The sequence below is a fragment of the Furipterus horrens genome, unplaced genomic scaffold, assembly GCF_987537825.1.
Source record: "Furipterus horrens unplaced genomic scaffold, mFurHor1.1.pri manual_scaffold_7, whole genome shotgun sequence".
NCBI lineage: Eukaryota > Metazoa > Chordata > Mammalia > Chiroptera > Furipteridae > Furipterus > Furipterus horrens.
The window spans coordinates 104,424,495-104,440,803 of NW_028327177.1; the positions used below are offsets into that span (position 1 = coordinate 104,424,495).

A 16,309-nucleotide genomic window follows, 5' to 3' on the forward strand; every position below is an offset into this window, starting at 1 on the left:
GCCCTGGCTTCTGGGCACAGACAGCAGGGACACTCGGATGTCCTCTGTGAGGTAAGGGTTGTCAGTCCCCAGAGGAACCCTCACCATCTGCTCCCGCCTGCCTTGTGCAGACTACTCTCTTCTTCCCTCGTTAGTCCCTATGGTCTTCATCTGCTCATGGCAGCAGGCTTTGGCAGTTTACACCAGCCACCCTTGGCCAAGGGGCAGAAGGATCTTGAAACTTTTGGATCCCATGGTCACTGGGACATTGTCCTCCTGTCCCCCTGGATTCTGGACTTACTGTGAGAGAGAGAGCAGTGTTATTCCTGAGTTGATTCGGATGTCCATGGTGGGACAAGGAACTCCAGGTGGGAATCTGGGAACTGGTAAGAACCTGGGTCTTTAGCCAGTTGCACCTCTTGTGCCCCCCTCTACCCTGGGCACATGCTACACGGGTAGACCTGGGTCCAGCGTGGTTACAGATTAGCCTGCAAGGCCACCTCTGGAGAAGTCCCACAGCTGCTAAGTACCAACTGTTCTTTCTGACCAGCACCAATCCTGCCTTGGGGCCTCTTGGGGATCCAGAAGCAAAAATTCTCCACAACTCTGCACCCTGTGGCTTCATTTGAGACCGGTGGCAGGGCCCAAGAAGGAGAATGTGTCATGGTCTGGAGCTAAGGCCTTGCTCACAAAGTGGCCTTGCTTCCTTCCCCCTTATCCCATGGGCTCCCACCAGAAGGTGACCACAGTCCTGCCCCAGTGTCCTTTGGGGCTTGGAGGCCACAGGCGTGACTTGCCAGAAACCTCAGACACCAGCTGTATCGAGGGATCCTTTCTTTACTGTTTGATTCTTGGGTATTATGTTTACACCAGAAATTCTCCTTTCTTTTCTCTACTGTGGAATCACGTCCAGAGCAGATGGTGCTGAATTACTGTTCATTCAAAAGCTATGAACTGGGCGAGGCTCTGCACCAGGGTTGGGCACAAAGAGGTGAACCAACCAACTGGGCCCTGACCTCCTGTGGCTCATGGTCCTACGGGGAATCAGGCAGATGCACAAACGGAACGTGGTGACAGATTACAGTAGGTTCTCTGGAGGAACGGAATGGGTTGTTTGAGCCCGAGAACAAGGTGGGGGGCTGTTTTAGATGGGTGATCAGGGAAGACACCAAGAGCTGCCCACAGCCAGCTTGTGGGGTGGAGTCCTGGGGTGAGGTCTCCCACGCCAAGGGAAAGCGTGGGTGGGGCCTCGTGGCCCAGAAACCAGTGTGGATTGCACTCTCCCTCTGCCAGGGAGAGCCTTTAAAGGCTGGAAAACCGGGGCATGGGGCTATTGGATTGTTTTCTGAGCAAACCAATCCGATGCTGCGTGGAGTGCGGGTGGGAACAGTACCACAGGGCTGTGGAGATTCAGGTGAGTGGTCAGGGGCCAGTGGTCTCTGAGGAGGACAGATCCTGTTTCCTCGTGAGCACTTGGAGCCTGCACAGTCCCACCCTCCCCCTGGGGGTCCCAACGGGGTCTCCACCCTGCAGAGAGAATCATACCTGTGAGGACCCAGCAAAGAGGTGTGGGGAGCAGGCGAGGTCTAGATATTTCCATTTTTTAAATTAAAAAATAGAGAAATGCCAAAACTGGGTTTCAAAAACTGTGGCAATTTGAAATGTTTACATTTAACAAATGAACACTTTTAACACACACACAAACATAATTGTGCCATTCACAGGATAATTATAGTGTTTATAAAGAAAAACCTTAGTCCATGGCATGCTCCAGGCGGTGCGGTCCAGAAATGGAACACAAGTTTGAAACTGGATGACAGACGGCTCCGCTCCAATGCGCCGTCTCCTTCGCAGAGTGGAAAGTGAAACCGTTAAGGCCTCTGGGCGTGTGCGGTCCAGCCACACATTCTCCCTGGCCCTTGTGATGAGCTCCGACGGTTGGGAAGCCCTCCTGGTTGAGTTGTGGGCCAGACCCTGCTGCAGGGCAAGGACTGGTTCAGGCCCCCCAGCTGGCCCAGAGCAGCACAGCCCACTGCCCGTCTGAGCCCACAGTCCAAGCCTCAGGACAGGAGCTTAGGATCAGCCACCCAAAAGGGGTCAGAAGACAGAGGTGGGGACCCAGGAGCCAGGACAGGTCAGAGGCTAGTCTTGCCTTTCACCCGCCCTGGGTTTGCCTGTGGGTCCTGAGTGTGCTGTTGGCCCTGGGACCAGTCCATGTGTCAGCGTCACAGTGTCGGCCCAGGAAGCAGACTTCAGGCTGTCCTTCACTGTTTTTAGAAGGAATTATGTTTAACAAGATGGAAGTAGTGAGATAAAGTGGAAAAAGCCTTTCCTCCACCCCTAAACAGCTCCTTAAGGTCTCTTTGACAGTTATATAATTTCCTCTGTGTTTGGGTGGCCTACTTTACAAAATGGGGGTGGTCACAGCAATGTCCTTTAGGCTCCTCAGAAGACTGAATGCAGGCCAGTGTTTGGCCAAATAATATACCGCTGCACGGATGGCCTGCATTTTCCATGAATCCAGTGGTGGACATTTGGGTTGCTTCCACATTTTGACTCTTTAAAAATAATGCTATGAACATTCGTGTGCAAGTTCTTATGTGGACACAGGTTTTCTTTTCTCTTGGGTATACATCCTGGAGAGGAATTGTTGGGTTATATGGTAACTCTCTAACTTTTTGATTAACTGTTGTCTGCTTTCAAAGTGGCTGCACCATTTTACATTTCCAACAGCAATGTATAAGGGTTCCAGTGTCTCCAGGTGATTATCAACACTTGTTATCTGACTTTCTGATTAAAACCATCATAATGAGTGTGAAGTGGTGGTATCCCCTTGTGATTTTGATGTGCATTTTCCTGATGCCTAATATTCAAGCATCCATGTCTATGTCTTTGTGCTTCTTAGCCATTTATAAATCTTTCGTGGATGTCACTTAATTCCTTTGCTCATTTCTAACTGGGTTATTTGCTTTTTATTATTGGTTTGAAAATGGTCTAGATACAAGTCCCTTATCAGATATATGATTTGCAAATATTTTCTTTCAGAGTTGTCTTTTCACTTTGATAGTTTTCTTAAATATGTCCTTTAAAAAAAAACAGAAGTTTTTAATTTTGATAAAGTCCAATTAACTTTGGATTATTTTTCTTGATTTAATTTTTAAATATGTAAAACACTTCGTTGATTCTCAAGTTAAAAGGTATGCTCAGAGCAGTCTCATTCTACCCAGTCCCTTTAGATAGTCATTTAAATCAATTTGTGTTTATTTTTGCAAAAGTAAAAAAGAATTTTAGCCCTGGCCATGTGCCTCAGTTAGTTGGAGCATCATCTCACACACCAGAAGGTTGTGGGTTCGATTCCCGGTCAGGGCACATACCTTGGTTGCAGGTTCAATCCCTGGTCGGGGTGTGTACAGGAAGCAACTGATTTATGTTTTTCTCTTACATTAATGTTTCTCTCTCTCTCTCTCTCTCTCTCTCTCTCTCTCTCTCTCTCTCTCTCTCTCTCTCTCTCTCTCTCTCTCTCTCCCTCTCTCTCTGTCCCCTTCCCCTTAAAATCAATGAACATATATCCTTGGGTAAGGATTAAAAAATAATTTTTTTAATATTCTATTTTCTTTCACAAGAGGTGGTAGGCATGCCATAGATGCTCCCCCCATCCCACCCCCCCAATAAATAAATTTTGGAAATTGCCTCCTCTCAGTTCACTGAGTTCTTTCTCACTGTTTAGGGCCACAGTGGTCCATGGTGTGGCTGTGCAGTGAATGGTTTAATTAGCTGGTTCCGACTTGGGTTGTTCACAATCCTTTCCTGTAACAAATCATGCAGCAGTGGATGATGTCCTTTTGTATTGCAGAGGTATAACTTCAGACAGACTCCTGAAAGTGAGCTTGCTGTAAGTCAACAGTTAAGACATAAGTAAATCTGTTGCACAAAGCCAGATTCCCCTCTGTAGGGCTTATACCATTTACGTCCTGCCAGCATCACAGGAGAGTGCTGTTCTCCCACAGGCTCACGAACAGAATGCATTGTCAAGCATTAGGATTTTTGTTAGTCTGATAGGTAAGACAGTGTTCCCTCTGTGTAGCATTTTTAAAAAATCAACTTTAGTAAGGTATAATTTACATACAACAAAATGCACTTATTTAAAATGCATAGTTTAGTGAGTTGTGACAAATGATCTTTCTGTCACCATAGAATAGTTTTGCCTCTACGTACTAGAATTCCACATAAATGGATTCATACACTAAGTTGTCTTTTACGGTGGGGCTGCTTCGACTCAGTGTGAGGAGTCTGAGATGAGTATACGTCGCTGTGTGCACTAGCGGTTTGTGGTGAGTGGTATCCGTTGTGTGGATATCCCAGTTTCTCTGCCTGTTGATAGACATTTGGGTTGATTCTAGCTTGTGCCTGTTATGAATAAAGCTGCTATGACCACTGTCGCACAAGTTGTCTTGTGAACATGTGTTTTCCTTTCTTTGGGGTAAATAGGAGTAGAATGGTTGGGTCATAGGGTAAGTGTATGTTTAACTTTATAAGTCATCAGACCTTTCTCCCAAGTGGTTATGCCGGCTGACATCCCCACTAGCAGCAGTGTCTGAGTTGCCAGCCTCCTCCATTTTGGCTTTTGTAGGAGGTGGGGTGTGCTGTCTCTCTGTGGTTTAGATTTGCAGTTCCCTGAAGATGAAGAATGGTGAATGTTTTTTTACGTTCTTATTGGCCACTGTAGTTCTTTTAAGGGTCTCTTCAGATCTTCTGCCCATTTTTTAAAAATCAGGTTGTCTGTCTCTTTATTAAGATTTTTGTATATTCTGGATACAAGTCCTTTTAATATACAGCATGGATATTTTCTCCTAATCTGTGGTTTGCTTTTTCATTTTCATAGTTTTGTTTTCCAGAGACCAGGTTTTTATGAAGTCCCAATCATTTTTTCTCGTTAGTGTTTTTTGTGTCCTCTAAGAAGTTTTAACATTTCTATTACTCTGATTAAGGCTGAGCATCTTTTAAGTTTTAGGGCCATCTGCCTATCTTTTTCTGTAAACTGTTGGATATCTTTGGCCTGCTTTTTAAAAAATCAGTTTATTGGTTTTTCTCTTGATTTTTAAGAATGATTTGTGTATTAGGGAGCTCAGCCTTTTATGGTATGTTACAATGTTTTCTCCCTGTGTGTCTGTCTTGTCAACTTTGCTTCTAGTGTTTTCTCCATGCAAATTTTCACGTTTTTACGAAGTCCAGTGTATCTGTTGTTATTGCTTACAGATTTTACATCAGGTTTCGCACTCCCAGGTTATAAAGGAATTCACCTGTTTGATCTAGTATTTGTATGGTTTCGTTTTTACATTTATATATCTGTTCCATTTAGAGTTTATTCTGATGTTCAGTGAGAGGCATGGAGTCAATTTTATCAATTCGAAAATGACTATCCAGTTGTCTCCATATCATCTATTAAAAAGTCCCTGTTTTCTAGTGATTTGAGGTCACATTCCCCAGACCTTTTATCATTAAAATACTAAATTTCCATATGTATTTGGACATTCTGTTCTGTTGTTTCTGGACTCATTTTGTCCCCTTGGCCATCTGTCTGTGCTCATGCTGACACAACCCTCCTAATTACAGACTTTGTGATGTGTTCAAACATATGGCAGGGGAACCTTCTCATTGCTCCTCTTTTCAAAAGTTTTCCTAGATGACCTTGCTTTTTTTCCCCACATAAACTTTAAAACCAGCTTATCTAGCTCCAGAAGATACTTGATTTTTAAAAATTGAGCTTGTGTTAAGTTTATGTATTAACTTGGGAAAAGCTGACACCTTGATTGATGTTAAATCTTCCTGTGCTTAAACAGGGGAAACCTGTTTGTTCACTCTTAACAAGACTAGTGAGGCTGTTACAGGACTGTTTTGAAGAGTTCTTTTTTCATATAGATGTTGTACATTTCATGTTAGGTCTGTTCCCTAGTAGTTTACTTTTTCATTGCTCTTATAATAATGGGCTCTTCCCTTTCGTTACCTTTTCTAATAATTGTTTCTATAATTTGTTAGTTTTACCTATCTCATTGAATGTTCTTTATTGTCTGTACTCATCTTACTATTTATTTTCTTGGGTTTTCTAGGTATACTTGCATATCATCTGCAAAAAAAGGTTATCTCTTCCTCAGGGTATGAACATTTTTAAAGCTTTGCATTACATATTCCCAAATCATTTTTTTGTTTGTTTTTAGTTTATTATCAATTTATACTCCTCCTGAAAGTGTTTCTTTCTCAGCACTGAGCATTAACATTTTTTTAAAACTTTGCCAATTTAATACAACCTTCATTTATTAAGTGAACACTCTCTGTCTGGGCCTCTTCTCTGCCAGGTGCTGTGTGGACTCAGTAGGGAGCAGACAGATCTCAGTCCCTTCTGGGAGTCCATAGTCTCAGAGGAGATGAAGCTTAAGTTTTTTTTGTTTTTTTCCCCCCTCAACTTTATTAATAACTGACAAATAGATATTATATATATATTTAGGTTGTACAACATGATTTAATATATGTATACATTGTGAAATGTTTACCATAATCAAGTTAATACATTCCTCACCTCATACTTTACATTTTTACTTATAGAAAATGTCAAATCACTATACTGTATAGCAACTATATGTGATCATCCCTCTAATTGTAGTAATCTATCACCGTGCAAACTTATCACAGTATTATTGACTATAATCCCCTTCATCTTTGTCACCCATCCTGACAATCTTTCTTTTGGTCTCTTATGTTTTCTAGATTCCACATACAAGTGAAACCATATGGCATTTGTCCTTCTCTGAGTTCACTTAGTATAAAGATCCTCCAGGTCCTTCCATGTTGTGGCAAGTGGCAAGACTTCTTATAGTATTCCATCACACACATATAATCACATCACATCTTCTTTATCATCTAGGAAACACCTTGGTCACTTCTGTATCTTGACTATTGTAAATAGTTCTGCAATGAACATAGAGATGCATGTATATTTTCTAATTAATGTTTTTCTTTTCTTTGGATAAAGATCCACAAGTAGAATTGCTGGGTCATATGGTAGATCTATTTTTTAGTTTTTTGAGGACTCACCATACTGTGGCTGCACCAATTTTCAGTCCCACCAACAGTGCACAAGGGTTCCCCTTTCTCCAGGTCCTTGCCAACACATTTGTTGACATTTTGCCATTCTGACAGGTGTGATGTGGTCTCATTGTGGTTTTGATTTGCATTTCCCTCATTAGTGATGTTGAGTATTTCTTATGTCTGTCAGCCATCTGTATGTCTTCTTTGGAGGAATGTTTTTTTGTGTCCTTTGCATAGTTTTTATCAGAATGTTTTTTTGTTGAGTTGTATCAGTTTCTCATATACAGTATTCCCTCACTTATGATGGGTATTAAGTTCTAGATGCCCCTGCAATAGGTGAAAATCCTCGAAGTAGGAACCTTACATTTATTTTAGTATTTATATATATTTTAAGGCTTTATAAACCCTTCCCACACACTTAAACTGTTCCCAGTCCCTTATTAACCTTTCCCACACTTTTATAAACACTACTTATGTTCTTAAACATATTCTAGTCTTAAACCTATATAATTTTAACACCATACCTATATAGTACCGCAAAATCCCACAATATAGCGAAAAACCCACGATAATTAAATATATTTTTTAAAATCCCATGATACAGTGAGGCCGTGATAAGTGAACTGCGATATAGAGGGACTACTGTGTTTTGGATATTAACCCCTTATCAGCTCTATCACTGGGGAATATATTTTCCCATTCAGTAGGTTGCCTATCTAGTGACTTGTGAGTGGTGAGAACATGTAAGATCTACTCCCTTAGCAAATCTGAAGTATCTAATCCAGTATTAACTCTAGTCCCCATGCTGTACACTGTATCCCTGCAGCTAACCCCTCTTGGAACTGAAAATGTGCGCCCTCTCACCAACATCTCCGCACTTCCCCCAGCCTCGGGCAACCCCACCCGCCTACTCTCTGGTTCCGAGTTCAGCTTTTTAAAATTCTATATCTAAGTGAGATCACACAGTATTTGCTGAGACTGAAGTTTTTGGAAATTTAAAATTCAGACTGCTGCTGCCTTCCTGAGCCCAGTTGATAAGAAAAGGACTGGCTGCCCCAGCGGAGAAAGCCACCTCAGACCCAGGGAACTCATTCTGGGAAATCCCCAAGCCATTATGTAACATCCACCCCCTACCCCTTCTGTAGTCCCTCATAATAAGCCCTTTGAGTGCCTTTCTTTATCCCCTAGAGCCTGGATCTCCCATACTCAGGCCAGCTCTCTCTTCCCCCTGCTGTGTGCCAAGGACCCTTCCTCAAAACTGAGATCCAGTAAAATGAACGACAGCTCCTGCTCTCCACACAGCCCTTCCCTAGGCCCCCAGGGCCCTGTGAACAACTTCCTCTGCCCACTTGCAGAAGGCATTGCTCACTCATGTGGACTCTGCCCAGCCCTGGCTGGTGGCTTCACAGGAGGCTGGGCAGGAGGTCACAGAAGGCCAATGCCACCTCCTCCATGCAGCCTGCCCCAACCCCGCAGGTAGTCCAGGCAGCCCTTTTTGTTCACATACCCTTTCCCCACACACCTGGGCTCCAGCTCTGCACCTTCCTTGCCGTATGGTCCCAGGCAAGCTGCCTTATCCCTCTGAGCTTGTTTCCATCTGCACCCACAGGCCATTGTTAGGAGTGAAGGAAGGACTGTTGCATCAGGTCTGCACAGCTCATGGCACAGGGAGGGGCTCCATAAATAGGTATTTATTGAATGACATAGTGAAAGAATGAATGAATTCCACTGACAAACCGTCGGGTGGCTCCTTTGTCTGCTCAGGTGGTCAAAACTGGAGGATCACGAGGTCTGGGGGGCTCCTAAGTGCAGCCTTCATTCCAGATGCAGCCATCCCACCCCCTGCCACTGAACTCCGTCCCAGGAGGCAAGCCCAAGAGTCTTCAGGCCATGCCAAAGCTAAGCTGGGCCAGAGGAGGGCAGGGCTGCCTGGCCACAGTCAGGCTGCCGGACCCCAGACCTGGTTTCTCCACATCACGTCCCCGCTCCTGCAGGAAGCTGGATGTTGGCACTGCAATCTCATCCCACTGCCCTCCTCAGACAGTGAGATGTATATAAAAATGGGGGGAGGGTGTGAGAGGCACACCCACCAGCCCTCAGGCCTGGGCTGCTGGGTCCTCCAGAGAGAGGAAATTTCCTTCTCTATTTATTTTCCACATCCTTGACTTTGAAAGCCAAGCTGGTGTTGATATTTACCTTGGCTGGGCCTCCCGGTCTCCCGGGCCAGCCTCGTGTAAACATGATGTTCCTTTCTCGGCTCAGCTAGCATTGGGGTGGCCTTTTGCAACCAGTTCTAGGAATTCTGAAAGTTTGAAGGCATTAAGTTCAGGGACCAGCCCCCGAGGGAGCCCAGGGTACAAGGAGCCTGGGGGGCCTTTGTGCTGCCCAGTGAGAAAGAGCTGGTCTATGGGGCCAGGAGGCCGTGCCTCCCCCCACTTTTTCTGGTTTCTGTGAGGCTTCCCATTTTCTCCATAGTCCATCTCCCCCCACCCCAGATCAGACTCAGAAGTCCCAGGCTCCCCAGCTATACATACTAAGTAAGGGACAGAGGCAGGATCTGGCTGTCCTGCCCAAGCGCCTGCTGGGGCTGGTGGGGAGAAGGCTTGCTCTTAAGTGGCAGCTAGCTCTTTAGCATTTGTCCAGGTGTGTGGTTTTTAGTTAGCTGGCACCTGGACTACAGCTGACACTGGTGATGGAGCAGACCACCGCGGGTGGGAACGTGTGCACAGGCTGTCTGGCCCCATTCGGCAAGTGCGCAGCCCAAGTTCCTGCTCTCAGGGAGCTCACCTTCCAAAGAGCATGGACGGTAAGAAGGAAACCATTAGAGATAAGACAACCTGGGGTCATGGTCAGGGCCTCAGAAACAAGCAAGCAGAGACTGACTGGGGCAGGGAATGGAGCTATGCAGTGGATTCTGGAGAGCTGAGGAGGTGGTTGCACTCCGGGGCCGCATCCCAAGTCCTCCTGACCCCCACCCCCAGCTCAACTTCTGGTTGGCTGACTTACCAGAGGTCTCCTGAGCAAGTGACTTCACTTCTCTGAGACTTGCTTTCCTTATACAAGAAATAGAGGTGTCAGTCTCTAAGTGACAGGGGACTTGAGGCATCGTGTGTCACCTGCAAGTGGAGCCGTTGTCCCTTTGGCCTGCTGACACAACTGCACAACTCCTGAGCATCAGTGGGAGGTACTGAGCCACTGTGAACACTCTGCTGAATGTCTCCCCTTCTCCACGCAGATCTGGGACATGAGTGACGACGAGACCGTCTGACACAGCCCAGCCTCGTGTGGCCAGCTTCTCCCCGGCGGCCTGCTGGGGACCTCTCCATGGCCAGAGCAGGACTGCTGCCCTAAGACTGGCGACTCTGGGCCCTGCGTCCCTCTCACCTTGTTGGTTCCTTCCTCTCCATACCGTGAGGACTGGGGGCCCTCCCTTTGCTGCCAGGAGCTTCTGGTGTTCTCCGTTTCTCGTGCTTCATGACCCCACCAGTTCTGAGCTAAATAATAACCCTGGCTTTGGCACTGCCATCAACCTCCACGAGCAGTTCTTTTTTCTTGTCGTCACAGTGTTTGACAGTCAAGCTCCCTAGGATCCTTTCTGACTTGGCCCCTATAGGGTGGCAGGGAGGAGAGTGTCGGCCTAACAAAGGCTAAATGGGAGAGTGACAAGCTAGCTCCTTCTAGAGACCATTGTGGGGGCAGCACTGCAAACCTCATCCCTGACCACTCATCGCCTGGCCCAGCCCCCCACCTGACACCGCTCTCCCCGTCCCGGGGGTCCTTGTCAGTGCCTCGGAGGCCCTGACTCCAGTGTGGGGTGGCTGGTTGTGCATCTGCCTCAGTCTGTGGCCAGGTATCCAGTGGGCAATGAGTTTCAGATGGGCTCTGCCATGTGTCACTCAGGCTTGGACTGGTTTTCTTTTTTATCTGGAGTCTGCACATCTGTGGCACCCACAGAGGTGGATGTGGAAACCCAGGAGAGAGGAGGTGCCCTTTCCATACTTTTTGTCCTTGTGGTATCACCTGTAGTCTCAAGCCTGGGACTGATGTCAAAATGGAGTCTGAAGCCTACTCTCGCCAGACTAGGATTTCTGTAGGTTAGGTTTAAAGGATGCTTTTCACAGTGTTACAATTAAAATTAGTTTTCCAGCCGGTGGTGGCATAGAGAGGGGCACCTCTGTAGACAGGCACAGGGCTGCTGAGCACCAACCCCCACCTCCGTGGGGCCTCCCAGCAAAAGTCCTGGTGCTGCCCCTCTGGGACCTCAAGGGTCACACGCACAGTCCGTGGTTTAAGAGCACTTTATTATTGTTCTTAAGGCTACTTTTAAGTACAAAAAAAAGATGGCCTGCCAAACCTTTTTTTTTTTCTTCTTCTTTTTCTTCCAGGAAAAACAGGCCACAGAGAACAGTATATTACAGATTTACAAACATGGAGAGAGCTGTCCGGCGCACTGCGGGCAGCGTGGCTCTGTGAAGAACCCCACTGTGCTCCTCCGGAGGCCAGGGAGTGTCCTTACCCAGCGAAACGTTTGGTTCTGGCCTCCCTGTCTGCCCAAGGCCCTCTCCAGGGTGCTGCCTATCCCAGATAGGTCAGCGCACCAGGGGCCTGGGTGTCAGCACCACTGTCCCTCTCAAGAGCGGTGCCCTCGTCCACAGACAGAGCTGTCTGAGGAGCCGTTCTTCACAGAGCCCGCCGGCAGTGGGGTTGTTTTCCTGGCGACGCTCAGTAGCCTGTAGCAATAACAAACTAGTGGCTATTAAGGCAGATGCAGTGTTCTCATAGAATAACTGTGTTCCTGCACTTTTACAGACAAATCTACGACAAAAAAAAAAGATCAACTTTTTTTCCAAACCAAAAAAAAATATGAATGATTACAATAGGAACGGGAAAAATTAAATAGCTACATATCATTAACAAATTAATTGTTCTTCAAAAAATACCTACAAATTTCTCTGTACATTCTTTACGCACAGCGTAATGATGGTCTTAAAGTTACCTATATAAAAAAAGTGTTCTCAACGATTTTTCCTACAGAAAATACAGGGGCCTGAATGCGAAAGCCTGGAAGCCCAGTTAAGGGAGTGAAATGTGTGCAGGGGCGAGAGGAGAGGACTTTCCTTTCACGTTTTCAAAGACCTGCAGCCACCCTGTGACCACAGCAAGAGCCAATCCTCCGACCTTTTCACCCAGTGCCAATTTTCAAAATCAACCAACTAACCTATATTTTTCTCATATGGAAAACCAGCCTCTAGGGCTCCTGTGAGTCCACAATGCCTTGCAGGTGAGGTGGTCATGCCAGCATCACCTGGTCAGGTGACTTAAGCCCTCTGTGGTGAGCGAGGCTGGAATGTAGCCCGGTGGAGGGGCAGGGGGGAGACACGTGCGTTTACCAAAAAGAGGAGCAGCTGTTGAACACCCACAGCTGTGTCTGTCATACTTTCTTCTTCACCTAATTTCTAGTTAGTAGCTATTATTATAGCAAATGATAATAAATGCAGTAATAACTGTATAGTCAGAGGAATGTATACTGCCTTGGCCCCAGCGTACGAGGAAGCACACAAAATAGCACATCACAGATTGTCAGTAATCTGCTGTTTAGCCGAGAGAGTTAAAGGGAGCAGTTTCGGCATGGAGGGTGTTGGAAGACACAAATCCCAACTCCCCTGGGAGCTTGTAATAAGCAGACAGGGATGCAAAAAATAAATGATGCTGTCAGCCTGCAGCGAAAATTCCAGCATCCTCCACCACAGCTGACCAACAAGTGACTCGACTGCCTGGCGCAGGGCCGCCTGGCCCCACACGACTTGGGAGTAACATGAATATCAAATACAAATCTTGAGTACAACTGTACCAGCAGTAAGTATATCTAGGACCGTAACTGACAAAAATAAACTAATTCTGAACAGAAGCTAGTAAGTATTAAGGTTTGTGTTTACTGTCTATACAATTAATAGAAACCAGCTATTTTTTCTCCCTTAAAACATGCATCACGTTTAAAGCACTACGGAACCTCCAATCTCAGCTCTAGTCTAACAAACTGCAGTGTTTAGAAAAAGTAAAATGCCCGTGATTGGTGGAGTCTGCAGTCCAGTTGCAAGCACCTGAAATCTAGAGAGAAAGACCTATAACCGGTATGAGACTTCCCCTTCCAAAGCTGTTTTGTCTAAATTTAAAAAACAGTAACAACAAAAATACACAAATGGTCAGAAATGTCATCCTTAAACCCTTTGTTTTTCAGCAGTTTGCCCTCAGAGTACTAGCATCTCACATAAAGTTGACAAGCAGGCAACTCTAGTCCTCCTCCAATAGTGCAAATCAGACACGACAGTCCTCTGTTCTCTTCAAGTAGACGCACACGCAGGCACACATGCGGGCTGGACCGAACAAGCCACGGAAGCTAAGCCGCACACACCCAGGTCTCAAGAAGCACATGGAAAAAGCACAAAGCATTTGGGTCACCAATGGCATGGCTTGTGACTGAGAAAGTGCGCGCCATGGAGTCCCGGCCCCATTGGGCAGCAGACCTGCATCAGAGGTTTCTTTGGTAACTGAGGCAGGAAGTTAGGATGCTACATGAGACTGATGTTCCACATGCCATTCCTGCTATCGTGTTTGAGGGCCCTGGCGTACGAATACCAAGCAAGCACAAAAACAGAACAAAAATCCCCCTGACATGGTTTTTGTGAATAAACCATCCCTTCCCTAACCCCCACCCCCACCCCACTCCCATGAATTTTTTTGTGGTTTTTTTATTTTTAAGCACTGACTGTTCAAAGCTCAGGCAAACCATGCAGATTGATGTCTTGCTCGAGGGCAGTACTCCCTTCAGGAGACCACAGAGGGGGAGTGACTGTGGCTGACCATGTGGGCAGAGGGGCTGGCAGGTTGGCCCCTGCGTGAGGCTGACTCAGGGCTGCTGGCTGCGCCGTCCTTCGCTGCCTTGATCTGAAGCCACGTGTCTCCCAGGGCTTTGGCAAAGTGGTCGTCCACGGAGCCTGTGATGGACACTGAGTTGGGCGCCGGCTCAGGCTCCTTGTAGTTCTTGCCCAAGCTCCTGCGGAAATGCTCCTCCACCACGGGGTCACAGGTGGTGGAGGTGGTGGTAGCTGTGGGGAGCAGGACAGTGGTCAGGGCTGGGGTCTGGGAACCTTAGAAGGCCCATCTCCACCCCGCTTAGTTGGGCACATGTCTCTGAACCTGTAACCTGGCGACATGCTGGCCGCCCTGGGCTAGCTACGAGCTCAGAGAGAGAAGGTGACATTCAGTGATGGTAGAGCCTATTTTTACCCCAACTAGAGAAAGATCCTGAAGGTCAGGGCCAATGCGTGTCTTTCTCCCTTCCCACCCAAGCCAGGCACAATGCTAGGGGCATATATGCTCCGAAAAACCCCACTTTTTCAGTCTCTATTAGAAGGAAGCTCCAGGAGCTAGAGGTTCCCATCTACAGCATGAGATGGAAGGAAGCGAACTCCCCAGAAGTCATGTTGACTAAGGAAGCCTGAGCCCACCTGGCCACCCCCACCCCCGGGACACTTACAGCTTGGGGCCCTCCGGTAGCTAGCCGGGCCAGCCACACAGCCGCTGTGTGCGATCGGGCAGTGGGAAAGGTTGCAGTTGCGGGCGCTGGCAGAGGCGCAGGTGATCACTGAAGGCCGGTTCTGGGGAGAGGAGGGACTGTGTCATCTCGGGCTTGGGAAGACAGCAGTTCTGCTTCCCCAGCCAGGGACCGCCTGCCCGGTCCTTAAGACACCTGCCACAGCTGAGGCAGGGTGCACCCCTCCCACAACATAGCTGGGCACTTGTCCTGCCTGGAGAGCCAAGTGTCACCTCCACCTCAGTGCCCAAATCCCCCGCTGTCAGACCTCAGCTCCTGTAGGCAGGGCCTCACCAGCACCCCCACCACTCTGCAGTGAGCCTGTTCTGGAGCCCCTCCTGACTGAAAGCAAATCAAAGTCCGGCCCACTTGCAGCCTCTTACTTCAAAACTGAAGTCAGTGCTAAAGGACAGCAATGAATCCAGAGGGAGGGAGCCTCCACTGCTCCTACAGTTGAGGACACCTGTGGAGGTCCTGCCGTCTCAGTCTCTGCCACTGTACCCCAGAGGTTCTGTCAGTGGTCCCTGTACGCTTCAGGCACTCGGTCTCTGCTTAGGCCAAAGCCAGCTTAGGCGGGTTCTATTATGAGCACAAATGATGGAGATGGAAATGCAGGAAATACTCGAACATCTGAGTATGTGAGTCCCATGCACACCACCCCTTGCCCAATCTGCTCTGCCGACACTGTTCTTCCCCATAACAACCACAGTCTGCCTGACAAACTCCACTCGCCCTTTAAAGCTCTGTTCAAATACCATCTCTAAGGAACCTTTTTGACCCCGACTCCACTCCAATTCAGCAAGTAAAGCAGCCTTTCCTGGTGTACCTGTAACACACCAGCACCTGCTTCCTCCTCTAGACCATGCACACTTCAGAACAGGGACTAGATGGAGTTTCTGGATCACCATACCTTGGTACAGTACCTGGGGCAGAAAATGTGAACCAAACTGAGCTTCCTCAGCCTTAGCCAGGAAAGGTATTTTCTGCCAGCCCTGAGGACAAGGATGTGCACTGAATTCCAAGACAAGTGAAGAACTGGTTGAAGGATCACCCCAAAGGGCGCAAGGCTGAGAGCAGTGTCACTAGCACGGAATCAGGCTTGTCCACCAAGCCTTTCCTTTAAGCAGTTGATCAGCAGCCAGAATACAGATACATAAAACGGTTCACGTCAGACCTTCCCATGACAGGAAATGAGTAAGAATGACAAGCAGGGGTGGGCAACAGGCACGAAGTAAGGCCCCAGAACCAGACTCAGGTCAGTAGAAGTCTTACCAGGAGCAAAGGGATTTAGAACTTTGGTGCTTCTCCCTGGACCCCTTTTCTGTGCCTAGCTGTCTACAGCCCCCACCCTCTATGTCTTCAACTCACCCATCCGCCCTTCCCTTCATATATAAGACACCTGAACTTTGAGCTCTCTTAAGATGGATTTGAGAATTAGTTCTTCCATCTTCTTGATCAATAAACCTTTCCTTGCTCAAAAAAAAAAAAAAAAAAAAGGACAAAAACACGTTCTGTGACAAAGATATATATCTACTAGGAACTGGGATTAAACTTAAGGGACTGGCCTTGGCTGGTGTGGCTCAGTGGATTGAGCATCGGCCAGCAAACTGAAAGGTTGCTGATCTGGTTCCAGGTCAGAGGACCTGCCTGGGT

At 47.2% G+C, this 16,309-nt stretch overlaps 2 protein-coding genes across 7 annotated transcripts in view; one reads left to right on the forward strand and one right to left on the reverse strand.

Annotated features, from left to right (window-relative positions):
- Nucleotides 1–10,591, forward strand: part of ATG7 (autophagy related 7) — a 290,543-nt gene extending 279,952 nt beyond the window's left edge. For all 3 annotated transcript variants that reach the window (XM_090284178.1, XM_090284180.1, XM_090284179.1), the window contains one exon: nt 10,298–10,591. In XM_090284178.1, coding sequence (XP_090140304.1) covers nt 10,298–10,330 — 33 coding nt within the window. In that variant the 3' untranslated portion in view covers nt 10,331–10,591. The remainder of the gene's footprint in view (nt 1–10,297) is intronic.
- Nucleotides 10,592–11,346: 755 nt separating this feature from the next.
- Nucleotides 11,347–16,309, reverse strand: part of VGLL4 (vestigial like family member 4) — a 139,720-nt gene continuing 134,757 nt past the window's right edge. For all 4 annotated transcript variants that reach the window (XM_090284182.1, XM_090284184.1, XM_090284181.1 and 1 more), the window contains 2 exons: nt 14,600–14,720; nt 11,347–14,168 (listed from right to left, as the gene is read on the reverse strand). In XM_090284182.1, coding sequence (XP_090140308.1) covers nt 13,888–14,168; nt 14,600–14,720 — 402 coding nt within the window. In that variant the 3' untranslated portion in view covers nt 11,347–13,887. The remainder of the gene's footprint in view (nt 14,169–14,599; nt 14,721–16,309) is intronic.